This window comes from Ambystoma mexicanum, chromosome 10 (genome assembly GCF_040938575.1).
Source record: "Ambystoma mexicanum isolate Mex_15411 chromosome 10, UKY_AmexF1_1, whole genome shotgun sequence".
Taxonomy (NCBI): Eukaryota; Metazoa; Chordata; class Amphibia; order Caudata; family Ambystomatidae; genus Ambystoma; species Ambystoma mexicanum.
The window spans coordinates 336,018,269-336,038,318 of record NC_090932.1 but is presented as its reverse complement, the minus strand read 5'-3'; the positions used below and the strand labels follow the sequence as shown (position 1 = coordinate 336,038,318).

The 20,050-nt window shown below is 43.1% G+C and overlaps 1 protein-coding gene across 3 annotated transcripts in view; it reads left to right on the top strand.

The window, feature by feature from the left end:
- Positions 1-20,050, top strand: part of DDHD2 (DDHD domain containing 2) — a 2,155,663-nt gene that overhangs the window by 745,419 nt on the left and 1,390,194 nt on the right. For all 3 annotated transcript variants that reach the window (XM_069617940.1, XM_069617939.1, XM_069617938.1), the window contains exon 5: positions 1,230-1,350. In XM_069617940.1, coding sequence (XP_069474041.1) covers positions 1,230-1,350 — 121 coding nt within the window. The remainder of the gene's footprint in view (positions 1-1,229; positions 1,351-20,050) is intronic.

Sequence of the window (20,050 nt, the reverse complement as noted above, 5' to 3'; positions counted from 1 at the left end):
CTCTCCTTTAATAGATAAGCGCCCCATCACCGGCTCCTAGTGTCAGGGGGCGGTGTGTTGAGGGACGGATAGAGGTGTGTGCTATCCCTTTTCTGTCTGCTTACTTTCATAGACGCCAGTGTCTTGGTGCAGAGAGTATGAATTAATTGTAGTTTGTCTGTGTGGTGTGAATAATGTGTAGGTAATTATGTCCTATTTGGATGGTATGTTCAGGATAGCCCTCAATATTCATGAGAAAAAATGTGCATTCATTTAGAATCATTGTACGCAAGTTTATCTCATGAATATTAATGAGGGGTATCCACAAAATCCGACATGTTTCCACCCTCGAGGCCTGGAATTGGACAGCCCTGCACTAGTGGATGCTTTTAGATCTTCCATGGAATGGGACAAAACGGTCCCAATGGCCCTTAAATATATTTTTGAGAGTTTGACCAGGTGAACGTCTTTAAAATGTGATTTGGATAAATTGAGGTTTATTATTTTGCCTTCCCATCTGGCCCACCTTCCCTTTTTTATCCCAGAATTGACATATAGTGTTCACTACATTTGACTGAAAGAAAATATATAAATGTAATATTGTGTATACATATGGTCATCAACTTCATGCTTATATTATGTATGGCTCATGCTGTTGGCATCTGTAAATTAAAAGATAAAAATAAAGAATATACTTTGTAATATTGCACTTAAATCTTTTGGTATTGTTGATATAATGGTCTGTTTTTAAACATTGAATGTTTTCATACATTGAAAGGGTTGCAAATTTCAATTTCCTTTTGCAACAAGGAACCTTGAAATACTTTTAAACGTAGTTATTAAACTATTCTGAAATGTTTGGTCTAAGGACCATTCACCAATCTTAGAGCAAGCCTACTCCTACTCCATCCTTGACTGTCTTTGCACACTCAACGCCAGCTAAACCTCCGTAGATCAGAGCATTTGCCTTTTTTCCATATTAATTGCCTCATCCAATCTGTTATTGAGCCCTCACATTTCATCATTTTGCCAGACTCATTCTTTCCTCCATTTTTTCTCATTGTGTTTCCATTCTTTTTCCTCTTTTGTGTTTTTGTACAATCCTTTCATTAGGCTTCATTTTTTTTATTATGCACCTTCTCATTCTTTTTATGCTTACACCGAAAGGACACCTTCCCACTGCTAAAATGTTCTGAAACCTGTGATGCGCATTCTGTTATCTTAATGGTGTTTTTGTGTTTTTTTGAAAGCTCATGGTGCATTACTACCCAGTAGGAGATATCGATGAATGGGGCTCAACCCCTGCAGAGCTGGGACGCCCAAGAACAGTGAAAAGAGGAGTAGAGACCATTGGAGTAGAAATTTTTTCTGGTAAGTGACAAGAAGTGCTTTTCTCTCAGATTTATAATGAGATCCACTTGGTGCAATGTTTTTCCTTATCCTTTACGGCTTGCTTTTGCTCATGCATGATGTGAATTAACTTAATTCTTGGTCAGTGCATGCTGAAATAATCAAAGTATCGGAACATCAGTTCATGTGCAACATACTGAATTGAGCTGATCTCACTTTGGACTGTCTTTCCAGGCTGCTGCGGTGTGGATATCAGCTGCATTTAACAATGGGCTACCATCCTGGAGTGGTACCCTTTTTTGAAGGTTTAGCATTTTAGCAAACCGTTGATGCCAACCATATAGCCAAAGTATGCCCTTGTTTATTTTATGCGGTACAGCTGTGCCTTTTCCTGCAGAGGTTTGCAACACGTCTTGTGTTTGACCAATTTCTGAAGATGTTCAACTTTGACGTAAGATGGAATTGTAATTACTCTCCTCTGAGCCTCTCTGGTGTAGGGAAGGCCTGGTATCACAAGTATGAAACAATGGATACAATTTGTAAAACCTTTATTAAAAATGTTGGGGTCAGAGAAACTCCTATTTTGCCCTATAACTAAGATGGGAGTAGTCTCGACCATCAAACGATAAACAAAACAGTCCTAGTGGAGTCAGTCAAATCAAAATGGCCTATGCCAACACAAACCTAATTCCTGCCCTATTTCTTGCACAAAAAGTGTAAGAAAGAGAAATGTATGCAACTGAAAAATCAGTGTTCAAAGGAATAAAGGTAGTTAAACCAGCTCTCCTCCTCATGTCAAACCTTACTGAGTAAGGCTGTCCTTATAGGCACGATGACAAACTGTGGCTCCGTTTCTAACACTCTAAGCAGTTCCAACCCGTGGATTGAGGCCTGCCTGGCCTTCCAAGTTAAAGTCTCTTTCTTGACTTCAAAATTGTATTCCACAATTTGTAAATTGTAAAGTTCACAAAGGTCCTCCTGTGCAGGGCTCAGACCTTGCAGCACACGGTTCACGTAGGTCTCCCTCTGTTGGACTTAGACCTCTCATGTCACAGTTCAACACAAACTTGCTGGGGGGCTCCCTACTCCACGCTTATTTTACTTCGGGCCTCCCTCAATCAGCCTTGGACCCCTTTCGGGATGTCGAAGACTTTCGAATGTGCGTGGCTCTCTTTACAGACCACCGGAGGACCACTTCGACTCAAATTTCACGTTTACTCTCGCTTATTTCACTTTTGCTGTTTGTTCGCTTTATAGCTTCAAAAAATGTACCTTTCACTGAGACTTTCGAATGGGCTATGGCCTTTCGCCGGACCACCCCGTTACTTAGTATCATTGATCTTACAGCTGCCTTCTACTTCAAAGTTCATTCACAAGTCTGCCTTTCTGTGCATCTCACCCACACACATGCATCCTTCACTTGTGATATAATGTTGCTACATCATACTCTTTAAAACACCGGTCTCTCAGTTAGCTTGCCAACTCACCAGATGTGTGCGCTTCTTTCTTCTTTTGCCATTTCCAATTCACGAGTCAAGGTTAGTACCACAGGCTTGCCCTCGCCTCCCCAACTCTGCCGTTCACCCGGAAGGGTCGCTGGTGTCCTTGAAACACAATGCAATCTTCTCTTGTGGGATCTGGCCTTCTCCACGTGTCTTTTGCGGTCTGTCGGAGGCAACAACCTCATTCGGGAACCCTTGGGGTTTGATCAAGCTTGTACTTCGTTTCTTGGGTTTCAGCCTTCACTGACTCTCCGATGATTTCAAGATGATCACTAGGCACAGATTTGATTTGCCCACCAGCAGTGAGTTTAGACCTGTCTAGTGAATCAGAAGGGCACCTATCTGCATGTCCCCATTTGGCCTGAGCACAGACTGTTTCTCTGCTTTTTGGTGAGAAACTGCAGAGTCCTTGTGTACCGATACCTGGATGACCAGCTGATGTGGGCTCACTCCTAGCAGGTGGCTAGGGAACATCTTCAAATCTTGTCACATCTTCTTTTCGACCTTGGTCTCTCTGTGAATGTGGAGAAGTCTTCCTTGACTGCCTCTCTGGACCTGATATTTATCGGCTCCTGTTGGAATACTACCTGCGCTGGGTTCTTTCCCACAATGGAGCGAGTGAGATGTTATTGTGTTAGTGATCTGTCACTAAGGCTAACATTTCAAACACAACCTCTGTTAGTTTGGGGGTGAAAACCACGTTGTCAAATGCTAGGGAAACTTAAAAGATATAATCTTCGCAGTGCTGACCCAACTCGGTTGGACAAAGAAATAGGCATGAATCTTCACGGAGCAAGGAAAAATAACCTGAAACCTCCAAGCCAAGGGAAAATAACTACCTTTTTCTCTCAACAACCGATTAGAGCCTACAGTCATGTAGTTCAAATTAATCAATCTATCCCAGACTCTGTGATGGTTGGCACAGGGACCGATTTCAGTAAAGAGATTGAGATATCAGGTCCTGCTCTGTCAGAAACAGAAAGATGAACACGTTTGTCGTTAATGGATGTTTGTATTAGTGTTGAGGATGAAATATGTGCTATTGTCCCTTTCTCACCGAGACTGAGCATTTCACCGAAAGAGTGAGAGGCAATAAGTAATGCCAGTCACGTTGACAATCAGTATGAGCCCTCAAGTGTAGGAGATTTCTCATTGCTCCCGTTTCCGGGAGAGTCACATTTATCACATGACTTCACAGCGAACTCAAACAGCCCGTAAGCCGCAGTAAACATTGTTCTACAATCCTTTATACGCCTCTGCACACAGTCGTACTTCAGGTAAGAAGATATGTATCAATTTTGAAAGATCTGAAGGTGCAACTTTTTGACAAGGAGCATTTATACTTGCAATTAACTTCGAAATTAGTTGGACTTCCAACAAAGAGTGCCACAACAGATAAACAGTGCTCAAGTGAGCAATTCACTGGCGATGACCTAGCCAAGGGGATTGTGACCCTTGGCGAAAGAACTGGTACGACTGAGAGGAGTACAAATATTCGCATCAATCAGCGCAAACTCAAAAATATGAAAGGACGCAGCAAATTAAAGAACACTGGGTTGAGGAAATGTTAAATGCATTGATACGGTGTGAACAGGCAGACCTGCCGGATAATGACTCATTAGCTAATGGTCAAAATATCATAACATTTACTGACTAACAATCAATTGTAGCACTTTGTAGCCGCTCCTTCGGAAAAAGTACTAATAAAGTGGTTATTCCGCAAGATGGCACGGATGAGGCAGTTGAACCTTTTGTGCAGTTCAGAGGATAGATCACTGAAGACAAAGAAAAAGAAAAGAAACCGAAGAGGAGGAATAAGAAGATTCTTTCAGCCTGTGGTGGACACTGATTTAGCAGTCTCCTAGATTGAAGAGGAGGGCACGATAAGTGTTGAAAAGTTGCTTAATACAACTGAAATAAGTGCTTGGACAGTATTGAATGGAAATATAGCCATTGATGCAACAGCAAACAGAAGGGAGAACCACAACCACCCCCTCAGTACTATATCGGTATCGCCACTTGCTGTAGATGTGACAAAGGGAAAGTCCACAAAAGACATGAACAGTCATAAAAGTTACCATTACTGATCATATTTCAAAGAGTTTTGAGGGCGAGAAACGCATCCCTCTCAACAGAACAAGAATAATGTCAATATTTGCTACTATTTCAGACCTAATGTCTATTTCATCCTCAGACATTCGCTTTGTACACCTATTTGACTATGATAATGTTGGCAAATGTGCAGTCCATTTCCATTCTAAATTAATAGACAATCTTGTTTTGAAAAATCCTGAGGAAATTCTAAAGGGAGACTTTGAAAGCTATTGCACATTGCAGAACGAGAGGGAGGTGGTTGACAAAATGAAACCATCTGAGGTCAAACATGGTTACCTTAGTATGAAGTGTTCCGTTAATACAGATGGGCAGAGACAGGTACGTTTTTAAAAAGATACAAGCAGTTGGGGATGGTTGTCTTTTACACTCCCCATGGCTACAGGTCACAGGCCAGGTTTTGGAAAAGACAGATAACTGAGTTTTGTGTTGGAATCCACAGGGTCACACCAGCTTCTTGGATTCTCAAATGTATAATCCTTTCATTCGATATGACATAATATTGATTCAAGAACTGTGGTTAAGGTAGCCCCGGTTATTGATGGGTATGCCATCAATACAAAGAATGCCATAAAGGGAGAGAAGGGTAGGCCGTTTGGTGGCATAATCACTGGCATAAAAAACAGGCAATGTCGCATTATTAAAATCAATCAACACGAAGACGGAAGCAGTCTTAACTACTGAAATTGTGGACAATTATAGGGGTTCAATATATATTATAATCTGGTACGTTGTAATGTGGAAGAGGCTATCAACGATATAAAGGATTTATTAATTTCTTGGTCTAGGTAGAATGAGTCCAATCCAATAATTATTGGTGGAGACTTTAATTATATCTGCCCTGAGACGGAGACTATCCTCGATAGCTCAGACAGTAGAAACAAAACCTTTCAGATAGAGAATCTCGCTATTCATGGATCTAGGCAGCAAGATGGGCTGATTTGGGCAAACTTCCTTGCGCGATGGGGTTTTCTTTAGATCAAATCATTATTTAAGAGAGGATCTGAGGTAGAGCCTAATTGGTTTGAAATTGCTTCCAACTCGGTTAGTTATTGATTACTTTTTTCTTGACAACATTGATCCAATGAGGATAATACATTTCCTGGTTACTAAGACAGACGCTTGTGTTGATGCAATGTTAGAAATCTCTATCCAGACTTTATTCAGGTTATCAATTAATCAGGAAACATAATTTCCCAGATTTGTAAAAATAGCGAGAAAGCAAATCTCAATCTGGCAAAGTGGTGGGATAACCTAATGGAGGAAGAGAGATTGTTCTCCTCCACCCCAACTGAATTTCAGAACCTGTTGGTGAGTTTGAGGGCACTTCCTGTATGCTAATCCTTGTTGACAACAAAGACGTTAAACATGATCAGGCAATAAACCTCAAGAAGTGTCAGTTACGCTGAGATATAAAGAAGCTATAAAAGTTAAATCTGATGATTGGAAACTGTTAAAAACTGAAATAAGCTTCCTGAAGCAGAAATTTAAAAACTGGGTAAGACACCACAGAGTACAAAGTTACATCAATGTCAACCAAGCTCTCTTTGCAGACATCACAAAGAAGGATGTGATAAGGATTGGTGGACATTGAATAACAAAGAGAGGACCCAAGCCAAATGTCAATCCTCCTGTGTCACAGAGGTAGACTGTGTTAATTACTTTGCTGCCAAATTTAGTAGTGTGAAGGCATCATGGAGCAAGACACAGCAACAGACAAAGTTCAAACAAAAGATATTTATTAACTTAAATGTCAGGATGGTAGAAGGCCTAACTTGCCCTATGCTAAGGTGGGATCCCTAACAGAACAGAACAAAACTAAGGTAAGTTTGAGTCAAAGAGTTCAACTTAAAAGTCTCTCTGTGTCCAAAACCTATATTTGATCCCACAACCAAAGCTAAACCCTTTTTTTAGGGATGTGAATAATCCAGCTCTCATCTTATTCTTCAGATGCCCTTCCCCAAGTTCAAGAAAGTTCCACAAAAGGTATTTGGGATTTACCTTGTTCAAGTTCAAACAGTGCCACAAGCTCCTCAGGGCTCCCTTGTCCATGTTCAAAGCATCACAGTTCAAACAAAAGGGGTCTTGCGACCCTGTCATCAAGATGGTAGTTGTAATTCATTAAGTCTTGCCATCCCTTCCCCAAGACTTCAACGTAGCAACCAATGTGTGATTCAGTCTTTTAAAGTTCAACTTAACTCTTGGCCACCTTGACCCACCTTCTGGTTTGCGTCACCAGTTCACACTAGGTGCTCCTTCTTGGTTGCTTTCACAGTGTCTTTATCTTTCACAATGTAGGGCTCAATGGCTTAGGCGCAGTTATCAGACCACACTGTCCACCCATCACAGGTCATGCAACCGGGGGCCCTTGACACTTCAGACCACACAGGTTCCTCTGCATTTGCCCCTGTGCACAAAGTCACGTTCCTTTAGTTTCTCCTCTGCAGTGCACTCGCCTCACACCTCACTTCCTAAACCCAGGACATACTGAACAGTCTTGTCATGCACTGTCCCAGCCCATCCCTCCCCCCCTCAACCTCCCTCTACCACTCAGCCTCCTCCTTACTCCTTCCCCTCCTTCACTCCTGCCTCCCCTGAATAAGTCACTAGAGTTATCAACTCCATGAAGGTCTCCACCAAATAGGTTGCCCCCTGCTCCTCCAAACCCATCAAGGAAAATATCACCTCTGCAACCACTCCTTTGCTACTGGTTCTTTTCCGTCTTCCCTTATGCGCCCCCTCCTTAAAAAACCCTCTGCAGACCCTTCCTGGCCAGCCAACTACTGCCCCATTTCCATCAACCCCTTCCTGGGAAAACTGCTCGAGAAGCTGGCCTGCCTCAACTCAACTCTCATACCGAACTTGTTGGAAGCATTCATGACCACCAATCTGGATTCTGAGCATCCAGAGGCACGGAAACTGCTCTTCTGAACACACATGAAGAACTGCTTGCATCGCTTGACTCCAACTCCCCTGCTGTCCTCATCCTTCTTGATCTCTCCTCAGCATTTGACACAGTGAGCGTCTTGAGCATGATCTCCTTAAGTTCAGAAAAAGCATCAAGACCTTTCTCTTTACCTCTTCCTTCTATTCCTCTCTTCTATGCTAATCATACAGTAGGGTGACTGATGTGCAGGGCCCATAAGTGTCCCCAGGGACCTGGCCCCCCCCCACATCTCTCATCCCAGCCGCTGTCTTTTCTACTGCTCTTACTCAGGTTCACCCCACCCACGGGTGGTTGCACTTATTCTCCTCTTAGCACTTACCCTGAGCACTTCGCTATGAGCACCACAGCACCTATCCCTCATCCCCCTGCCCTCTGCACTTGCACATTTTGAACACTCACAAGGCATAGTAGGTTCGTCTCCCCTCCCTTTTATTCTCATTATTTGTTTGTACTTTTCATTCAATTATTTATCTTTGTTGTAATTCACTGTCTACTTTCCTCTGTCCCTACCCTGTTGCCCTGTGGGTGCTTTGAAACAGTTTTGCTAATTTAATAAGTGCCTATTTTAATAAGTGCCTATTTTATTGGTCTAACAAGAGACCAATAAAATAAATAAAATAAAATTGGCCTCTTGGCTTTCTGTGCAGTATTTACACTCATCTGGCTTCTCCTGATTAGCCTCTTGGCTCTGCCATAACATGTCACACACCTCTTGCCAGTCTTTTGACTTGCTGCACTGCATTTACTCACAAAGTTCACTTGGTGTTGGTTCTGTTCATGTCCCAGCTTTGCTTGAACTCCTTCACACTAGTTCCTTTCTCCATAGGTTGCTTTCATATGGGCATTTTCCTTTTTAGCCTTTAATAGCTCTTTACTTTGCCTGTAAAGTTTATATTTCAACTCGATATTCAATATGGGTTTACATTTTAGGTTTTCAGTCGATTCAGTTCAGCGTTCAATATGCATTTAAAGTAACACTGTTTAAAACTTGCATTCAGTTCAGTATTCAATATGTAGAGTTTAGCGCTTTTTTAAGCTTCCATTGAGTTCGGTATTTAATATGTAAAGTTCAGCGCTATTTAAAAACTTCCATTCAATTCGGTATTTAATACATAACTTGTCTTGCTTAGAAGCTTTCATTGATACGGCGCTTCATTGGTTGTGTGCAGCCAGCCTGGGTCGCCCCGGTTTCCGAGTGTCTTTCGCCCAACACTCACCTGTCTGCAGCATCTTGCTCTGGCGGCTCATGCTGCTCCTTTCACTTACCAGGTTGGCACTCCGACCTCTATGAGCCCCGCTCGCATTCCAGTTTCACTTCTGCGTGCGCCGGCAACTTTGTTGCTTCTAGGTTGATGCGGGCACTGTTCTCTCTCTCTCTGTTTGTTCACAGCTCCCAGCTGCTCAGACTCTGCCACAGAGGCTCCCACACCTCAGGGATGACGGTCGGCATCCTGAACCCACTTCAGGTCCCACCACGGAAAGGGTCCTCTGGTCTCTGCTACACAGGCCTCACTGTTGTTCTCTTTCTCTTTTCAGTGGTCTCCCTTCATACACCTGCAGCCCCTTGACAGGCTGCAGAGGCTGCAGGTGTGGATGCCTAATTCGACTTGCCTGACCATGATTAAGGGGACATGCCTGACTCTCACCATACCTTGCAGGCATTTCCTCGTCTCAGTACCATAGTTGTAAAATGAAGGTGTAGTGTTCATTACTCTTAGTCTCCTCTTGCTCATCCAAGTACTTTCAAATGTTAAATGTGGGGAAATGAGGGCGGAGGTCTTGCAGTAACTCTTGAAGGTCGGGGGAGGGTTAGCTTGGTCATAATTGGGGAAAAGGGGATAGCATGTCTTGCCTACGGGTACCCTCCTCCCAATCTGAGGACCCTCCACCCTGGTGATCCTCCCTCGCTTCTCCACCCCCACGGTCGGGCATCCAAAAGCATTGGCCTTTCCCTTGCTACCTGAGAAGAGGTTCCACAGGGTTTAGGAGTGAGAATACCCTTGAGTTTCTCACAGTAGCCAAGGAAATTAACTTGTGGAGGGAACCGTGTATTATGACACAGAGGTAACGTGGTCCCACAAATTTGAGACTGAAGAAATAAAGGATCTCATAGAAAAGTTTAAAAAAATATAGGTCTTGTGGACCAGATGGTATAACAAATGTGCTTTTGAAAAAGAAGTCTGACCTTTCAGCAGATATCCCTGAAAGGCTGTTTACCCAAGTGGTCAGTACTGGTGGTGTTCATGGCTCCTGGAACCAATCCATAATTGTTCAGATTATCAATAAAGGTGAATTAACCCACGATTTACCATTTCCTTGATCGATACCTCTTCCAAAATCCTGGCTACCATTGCATTAAAAGATCTGATAACTTGGGCAGAAAGTGCCAATAGTTTCAGTGCTCTCCAGACGAGCTACAGAAGGGATGTGGGAACCACAGAGGGCGGCTTTGCTCTGGCCTCTTGTATGTCTTTATTTGACGAGTGAACTGGCAGAGAGCTCTAGGTTTCTGTCCTAGATCTGTCCTGCGTGTTTGCTAATGTAAACCTTTCCTGCTTATGGGTCAAACTAGCAGAGTGGGGGATCAATCTGAGACTACTAAGAATGCTACAGTAATATTACTCTAACAAAGAAGCCAGTGTTATATTAAACACAGAGGGCGCCTTATCTAGCCCAATATCCTTGTGTCAAGGGGTACGCCAAGGGTGTGTGATTGTACCAACACTCTTCAATTTATCCAGAGTGTACTCCATGGGGAGGGCATCCTCCGTTGCATTGGGTATGCAGATGATTTAATCGTGATGAATTTCATGCAGGTTGCGCTCCCTGAACGGAGGCCACAAGTGCAAGGAGAAAGCACAAAAGGTTCAATTGGTTGATCAATGAGGTAAGGGTGTCAGAAGCAGAATCTTTCTGCTATCTTGGTTGTGGCTTCTCAAGTAAAAACGCTCTGCTAAAATCTAAGATAAAATTAGAGAAGAAATTACGATTGTGCCTTCCTCTAATGAAAATGATAAACTACAAGCTTTGCACTTTTTCCCTTGTGCCTGTAATTGAGTTCTATCGTTTGACGGTCACTCCCATGTGCCTTTATGGCACAGAGCTTATTTCTTTCTCTAATAGAAAGTATTTGGATTCACGTGAAGGCCGTATCCTTAAAGAGGTTTTGGGATTGTCCAGATCTGTACCAATTAACGTTGTTCGCTTGGAGATGGACCTGCTCTCATGGTGGGCTCAATATATGAAAAAAAGTATTTTCTTCTTTAAGAAATTCCTGGATTCAGAAAAGCCTTTCCTGGCGTCCCATCTGAGAGACATTCTTAAGAAAGCCCCTAACAGCTTCCCGTGTAAATTCCAAAAACGATGTGAAGTTAGCTGACATAGTAAGTACTGACTCTAAAATTAAAAACTAAAATTAAAAGATGGGACAAGATAGTGCACCACTGGGATTTGCAGAGGCTTAAGTTCTATACGAACAACAGCCTACACTATATACCCACCAATGACAGCAGACCTTATCTTTGAACAGTTCCTTCGAAATCTTTATGAAGTTGGTTTCTAAAATTTAGATTAAGCTGCCTACCAACTCTGGAAGTTATAGGACCCAAAATAGGCATTCCTAGAGAACTCACAAATTACAGCTTGTGCAAGACAGAGAGCTTGGAATCCCTACACCACGTTATCATTGATGCACTTGCTTAACAAAGCTTAGGCTAGATTTTTTGGGAGCCTATGTGCATTCTACAGAGGTGTTACCTACAAGCTTATGGAATAGACTGATAACGGGTTCGCAAATATCTCTAACGTTGGTGCTGGCTAAACTTCTCTTAAATGTTTTTGAAGATATTCAGTTGGTAGTTGATCAGGGAGACGCATTATTAACTTCCCTTAATTAATTTCTTATCAGGAATCGCATGTGTTTTAGCCAACTGGATACATTTATATTTGTTTTAAAATGTACAAATAGTTTACTCTGTCTCTTCTTTTCCTTTCCTTTTTTAAAATTCTATTTATGTAAGGTACTCTGTGTACTATAAACACACAAAAAAAAATGTATTAACATATTTACTTTTTGGAGTGGAAACATCATGGGGCATACAATGTAATCAAAGGACAGGCTATTGAGGAACAGTCTCTCAAAAGGGGTTGCTAATACCCTTCTGCTGAGAAAGGCCCAACAGGTGTTGGGGAGATGCTATCCTGGAAAGAATTTTGGCATATTTGTGTTTCTTAATTATGCCCTTTATCAGTATCCAGGGCAGGTTCTAAGAAGTGCCTGTCTGACAAAGGGCGTGCAGGATACTCTAATTTGCATATGCATTGACCCATCAGTGTGAAATCACAGAAAATAATGGCACAAGCGTGACATGTGGCTTTGATACTGGATGGTATCATGGAAAGCCAATTTACAAGAAATTGTCATGAATAAACCAAAAAGCAAACACAATTTGTGATGTGTAATGTGTTATGCTATGTTGATTTATACCACGTACCGCTGCCATTTGTGTGGTCTACAAGTGTTCTGTGAACGGTTATTGTTCTTGTTTTTGGAACATTTTGTTTCTAGAGTACAATGTGGACAGAATCAGTTCTAAGGACTTTTCACTGATAAGTCAAAGTGAGATAAAATGATTTGTCTAAGATCACATACGTCAGTTAAGTGGTGATGCTTCTGTTAAGCCGTGTCTGAAACATTGACTTTTGACCACATTCATCTTCCAGACTCTAATTAGTAGAAAGATAGAAAGATGTGTTTTTGTCTTTCAAGAATACGGTATACACAAATCATAAAAAACCACTCAGACAAACATATACATCCTTGTAGAAATATGTTAAGCAAAAAGGGAAGATTGTAGCTTTGTTTCTCCCATCTTAAACAGATTGGGTAAACTGCATCAGACTAAATAATGAGTTTTGAGTTTTATAAATGTACTTTCAAGACTTAGGAGCAACAAAATATGTTGATGAAGTCCCCTGCATAGTTTTATACATGCATTGAAGTGGAGACTCGGAAGCTTTCGGCAGGGCCTCACTGCGCTGGAGTAAGAAGGGCCTTTTAAGTGTGATAATATTGTGCAACAATGGGCCTCATTACGAGGATTCCGGTAACATGCTGGTGCCACCAGCATCCTCGCCTTACCATTTCTGCCGCCTGACATCCCAGCGTTACCGGGACATCGCAGGCGGCGACAGTACAGAAAGTTCCTTTTCCCATGGCGTCCCATAGGACGCCATGGGAATGGAAACACCAAAGCACTGGAACCATTGTTAACGGTGCCAGTGCTTCAGTGAATTTTCTGCCAGTAGGGGCTTGAACTATCGGCAGGTCAAGCCCGTCGGGTGTTCAGTGTCCCTACCGGCAGAATCTAAGTGACCCAGTCTGGAAAAGGTGCCAGTAATGTTGGTACCGTTACCTTTAATTCTGGACCAGGTCACCCGTAATGTGGCCCAATGTACTGTGTCGCTGACTCCTTAGACACCCACCTCCCTTTCACCTGTTGCTTGCCTTATTTCAGCATGTGTGCAGGAACAGAAGCAAAACGCCTATGAGCATGAATGCAGGTACTGCAAATACAGTGTTGCACTGTTATTATGTGTAAAAGAAAACATTGTCAGTGGTCAGTGGCTGTTTAGAGGAAGTGTAACATATGTCAAGGCCATTTTTATTTTTGGGACCAAGCGAATGGTTGGTCGCAGAAATGGCTAAAACCTGGCTACAATTTCTCAAAGAAGCCCCCGTCTGCTGAAAAATGTTATTTCACAAAAGGATGTAACAGATGTTGCTGTGCCTGTACTTTTTTTATTCTAACACTTCATAGAGTGGAATAACCACCAAGACTCCCTGGGGACACACAAACATATGCTGAATAATCTATTTACATATTTTTAGATTGAAAAAAAGTCGATGGCTATTTTGAGGAATTGTGGCTAATTTTGAAATACATTTATTTTTGGGAGTGTCTCACTTCCTAGTCGCATAAAAAGGCTCCAAACTGGCTACAATTGCTCAAAATAGCACCTGCGCACTAACAAATACTTTCTTGTACAAAAAACGATGGTCAATTTTTGGTGTCTGTACTTATTCAAACGCTACATTCGAGCTTGGGTGTCATGTCACGCGGGAGACTGGGGTCTGCCGCTCCCATTTCCTCCTGGCGAGTCTACCCGCGCGTTCACGTCTGGGGACTCGCCGGGAGGGGAGCGACTGGTTACGGGGCCGGCGGCCTTCGACGCATGCACGGGAGACCTCTGTCTCGGTTCCGCGCATGTGCCGTGGACTGGGCTCGCCTCCTTGGAGGGGCTTGCCTTCCAAGCCTCGTTGTGGGTTCGCCGGCGCCCGGAAACGGAACGGCTTGCGTTCCAGGCCTCTCGGGTGCCGGCGGCCCATAAAAGAGGCCGCGAGTCAAAGCGGGTCGCGTCTCAACGCGGTTCGCTTCGCTCGCCTCGTTGTTCCTGCCTCCAGCACTTACCTGGGCCCTGTCTTGGGCCAGCCTGCCTCCAGCACTTACCTGGGTCCTGTCCTGGGCCTGCCTGCCTCCAGTCCTTACCTGGGTCCTGTCCTTGGCCAGCCTGCCTTCAGCTCTTACCTGGGTCCTGTCTTGGGCCTGCCTGCCTCCAGTCCTTACCTGGGTCCTGCCCTGGGCCTGCCTGCCTCCAGCTCTTACCGGGGTCCTGTCTTGGGCCAGCCTGCCTCCAGCTATTACCTGGGTCCTGTCCTGGGTCAGCCTTCCACCAGCCCTTACCTGAGCCCTGTCCTGGGTCATCTACCACCAACTGTGTATCTGGGTCATACCCTATGCTAGCCTGCACTCTCCTGTTCCATCCTGGGCACGTTTAGACAGTTCTTTATTTGGCCAGACAGCAAGCTCCACCTGACCTCCCTCTTTCCTGTCTTGCCTGACTCCGAACTTTATCCTGTGTACCATTGGAACCATCAGCACCAGCCAAGCTCCTTTTGCCTACTGCGAATACCCTTTCTGCCACACTGGTCTATCTACCAACTGTCGCTGCACAGAGGTTCTTGGAAGTTTCATGGTCTTGACAACAAGCTCCACCTGGACTATGGTTTCATCCATCTGAGCCTACAATCCTCTTGTCACGCTTATCTGGAGAGTGCCTTTCGTGACATTGGGAGTTGGTCCATCCTCCACCCAGTTCCTCTTTTGGGTGGTGGAGAGGCTGGTTCCTCGTGCCGCTAGTTCATCAGTTCCCGGACTCCAGACTGGCGACCTCTGCGAGACCAACCACCAAGACTGCAGGTACGGGGTCCTCTCGGGCCAACCAGCTTGACATTGGGGGGCGGAATAGAGAAACTGAAAAATCCATGTCAAACCATTTTTTGTAAATACAAATATTTGGCAGTTGTCCAGGGCTATTTAGAGTAATTTCGACTAATTTTGAGAAGTGAATCGGCAGCTACAAAAATGGCTCACATGTATCTACAAGTCCTCAAAATAGCCTCTGACAACTGCCAAATATGTATTTTTAGAATTCATGTTTTTTGTTTTTTTTTATTACTAAAACGATGTAACATATAATGTGCAGTGTTTTCAAATATGGTCAGGAGAAAGGAAAGGAAGCAATGGGAGAAATCATACAGGCATACTGAGAGGGTATTAGGGCCCTTCTGCTATTGTATGCTAAGCCCCTTCTCCAGCAACCTCCTTGCCAACCCCACCCCCAATCTTCCTCCTATTCTTCCTCACACTGAGGCACCATTGGGAGGTAGGAAAAACCTGTGTTTTTAGGTTTAACCCGAGGAAGCACTTTTTCTCCCAGTGGCGTTTTTCCGGGGTTTTTCAGATTCAACTGAAAACCCAAAAGTCTACCCATAATCATAAATACACATTTTGAAGAAAAGAAATTTGACCAGACTTGACCTGCTGGTTGAGGACAAACCATCTGTAGGTTTGGATGCTATTCCTAGATCCACTCCTTCAGGTGATGATCAGATCAGACTCTCCTTGGAAGTGGGAGAGCAAAGCTTGTCTACCTTCAGATCTTTGACTTCTGGTCCACCAGGATCGCAATGATCCCATCAACATCCAGGAGCTGGGGGCCATCTTTCTAGCCCTCACGGCACTTCCTTATAGCAATCGGAACAAAACTTTCAAAAACAGACAGACAATAAGACATCAATGTTTTATGTAAACAAACAGGGGGTGGTGCAAAGTCAAAATGCTTAACCCTGCTGGCAGTGGAGGTGTGGGAGCAGCTCATCAAGGTATCCATCTCCAGGTTTTTCTGAGCTTAGAAAAAAGCAAAGTGTACTATCTGAGCTGCCTCCGATCACTGAACCACAACTGGGGTAGAGCCAAGAGATCACAAAGAAGTTGTTCTCACTTTGGGACTCTCCTCTCAAAAGCTCTGTTGCCAATCATCACAACATAACATGTTCTCTCTATGCATTGAGAGTAGACCAAGGTCCAGATCTGGGAGATGCTCCATAGATTCTATGAGAGGCGATATATGCCTTCTACTTTCTCCCTTCTACTACTAATTCACCAGACACTTTTGAAATGTCATCTGGTGAAGCGGCTGCTCATTATTTTGAATTACTTCTTGGTTGCTGGTTACCCTACCTCGTGAATCAGTCCATGGCTCTGAAGGCTGTGTATGGCTTACCGGCTGAGCCATTTCTCACAGATGGCAGGCCAGATTACAGAACCTTTCTCCTCAGTTGATGTTCTTAGCAGCCTTGCGCCTGAACAACTCTCACTAAGTCATATTAGCTTGTCTGTGTACATGTTCTTTACCCAGGTGGCAAAGGACTTGGCCCGTGGCCAGTACAAGAGCAAACAGACTAGGTTCCGTCATTGGTGCTTGGAGAAGGGTAATAATCCCCACTCTAGTTCTTTACATGACATCCCTTCCTTTCTATCCGATTTAACTTTGTCTAGTCATCTGATAGCCCTGCAGGACCTATGTATATTCTAGAGGCGTCTACCTCAATTCAGACCAAACTTCCTTTTCAATAGCCAACATGTTGGTTAAGGGCCAACTTCACTGCTTTCATCATTTTCCCTGGAGACGGAAAGGGAAAATTGAGACCTCAGCGTAATTTTGACTATCTGCTAGAGGCCATTTGAGACAATGTTGACCACAAACAGTCGACTGGTTTTATGAAAAGCCTCCTTTCGTGCAATCGAACACAATTGAGCGAGCGCTATCGAGGAAGGCTGTTGTTTCTGCTTCTGAACGCCACTCTGCTGGTTTATTTGTCCCTTAACTCGGTGCAAGGACCCTTTAGTTCAGAAGCAGGTATGTGCAAAGCATCCTGGACTAAGTAAATTGAACTTTTACACTCGGATGGTGCAATAATATTGTTATCTTTTATCATAGATTACTTGGGCTCCGCCCACTTTGCAACGTGCTTGCATAAACAAGCACCTGCGCGCGGTCAATCGAGCAAGCGCTATCGATGAGGGCTGTTTGCTGGCTTGGTTGCACAGCACGGCTCACGGCCAACAGCTCCTCTTCTTTTTAGTACACAACATTTAAGCAGCTAGTTGTAGGTACTTCATATACGGCTCGTTTTTTCTGATAAAGAAAATTGTCTCTTTGGTTTTCTCACAACGAGTAATGTACAAGATAACATCCGCTGTGCCGCAACATGCAAGAATTTTAACATTTGCGGGAGAAGGTACTAATGGTGATTCGGTAATACGTAGTAGTACCCTCCCGCAGTCTGGCTCAAGACATAAGATGAAACGCTCTAAGACTCTAACGATGGACGTTAGATGTCTATGGAGCAAGAATGGTTTGCGAAAACCTGTGCAGCGAACTTGGAATATTGGAATGGGAAATTTAACATCTGGGAATACAATTATTGATCATGGTAATGCTATGAATGAGCATATTAATGTGGCTAATGCTTTGAATTCTGGTGTTGACCTTCTAGCAATAAATACTCAAAGCGACACTTATACCAAACACGGTATATCTGAGAACTGTTAGGAAAGATTAATTAATTCAGAAGTAAGCCAAGCAAAACCCAAGGAGAAAAAGTTGGAAGTTAAGAGACTTGAAGTACCATCTACCTCAAAAGCCTTATTCTATGCTGGTGATACAATAGACCGTCCCATGTTATATTCACAAGTGGTACTCCAAAATCCCACTTGTGACCACCTTGAACAGCCTGGACCTAGTAACCATTCCGTATCTGACAGTCAAACTGAAACTGAAATTATAAATATTGAATCTCAGGAATCTTGGCAAAGTAATGAGCCCTCTATAGTCTTTGAAACCCAAATAGAAATGCAACAAACTAGGCCTGAATTAAATCTTTCACACTCAACTATCTTCTACCCAAACCAGTCAAATTCATCTGGAGTTACGTCGGCATCTACAGCAGAATCGTTTGTGAAACCCACGCCAAGACCATCTTTCGGATTACGACCTCTGCCCTTATTATCACAAGTGATTACCTTGAATGCATTAAATGGCGGTCTTTTTGCATTAACGAAACTGTATGAAACTCTACTTGCAAAAATGTAATTGCAAGAGGACACTTGCCGCCTTATATGTTCCAGGATTGACTGGATAGCTCACAGGTTGAATTGTGAATCAAATCATTCAAGAATAAACTTGAGTAACATATTAGAGAATACTCGAGAAATTGAACCCCATTCTAAATGCCTGAAAGACATGGGTTCCCAAATGGATGAAGGTTTGTTATCAACAGAAGAGCTGATTCCACATAATATATTTGTGATAGATCTTTCTAGCCAAGTGGCCATACAATCCACCACTAGACCACAGTCATTGTCTGCGATCGAGGAGTTCGACCCTAATACTGACAATATTACTACAACACCTACAGGGGGAGGAGATGAATCATTGTATGAAGTGTTCAAACCTCGTAAAGGATGCGAGAGGAAAGCTAAACTACCTGACGCTCGAGTTTGTAAACATAAATCAAAGAAACAAGTTCCCAAACGTAGTAGATCAAATCATGCCAAAAAATGTATTGAGCATTTGTCAACACAGGCCATCAACCACAACAAAACGGAAATCTAAGGAAGGGCAAACTTTAGCTGAAAAGGTTATAACACAAGAACCTCCTAATAATGAAATTGAAATGGAAAGTACTGAGAGCCCATCAGCAGATGTGGAGGTTTTAATGAATGTATCTACCTATTCATTGCCCCCTGCTAGATCTCAATTGGAAGAAGATGTGAACTTGATTGAAAGCGAGGAATCAGAATTTAATGCTTACATATGGGATAACCTTAGAATAAATACATCATCCGACTATAACGAAAACCAGTTTTTTACATTAGATGACAGGTGGAAATTGTTAAAAGCCTCGAGATCCATAACTAAAAACAATAAAGAACCAAATTCCTAATCCTCTGATCAGCCGTTTAAAAAACAGCACGTAAGTCTACCCTGGAGTCGTCTAACCTTCTGTGCATAACGATGAAGAATCGTCACAGACGTGACCCTTTCCCAAACAGAACCACTCTCTTCACGCCATTCAAATCCTTTCCAAAACTCCAACTAGAACCTGTGACATTGAATCTCTCCGTTTCAAAAACAACCGAGCTATGGACACGGTTGTAGTGACGGTATGGGTTCTACCTAGAATTGCTAGCGTCTCAGCTACCAAAGGAAATGAATACTTTTATAGTGAAGGCGACATTTACAAAAGAGACAATATCTCTATAAACTGCCAGGGAAACCCTGGTAAATTAGAGAGAACGGTACGTTTTGAGTTACACAATTATCCAGATAACTGTACAGACTGGACATGGCTATCTAAAGCCATACATGATGGACATTGCCAAATTAAAGATTAATGCTCACAGCCGGATCCTCCAAGTACTATAAAATTGGTTAGCTGGAATACACAAGGCCATAGGCATCTTTTAAGTTCATCGCCTTACAAGAAACTCGGCTGTTGACTGAACCAGTACTTCCAGGTTACAAAATAATGTGTCCCAGCTGTTTATAATGGAAAGGGAAGATCTTCAGCAGGATTGCTGACTGCTGTGAAACTAGATATGAATAGCAAGCTGATAGCGTGGGCTTCTCCTCACCCATGCTTGAAATTATCACAAATTATATTCAGAGATCAGATATTATAACGTCGGAAATAGCAATACCTAATCTATATTGGAATCCAGAGATGCTACAAGATACACTTTTTTTAGATCTA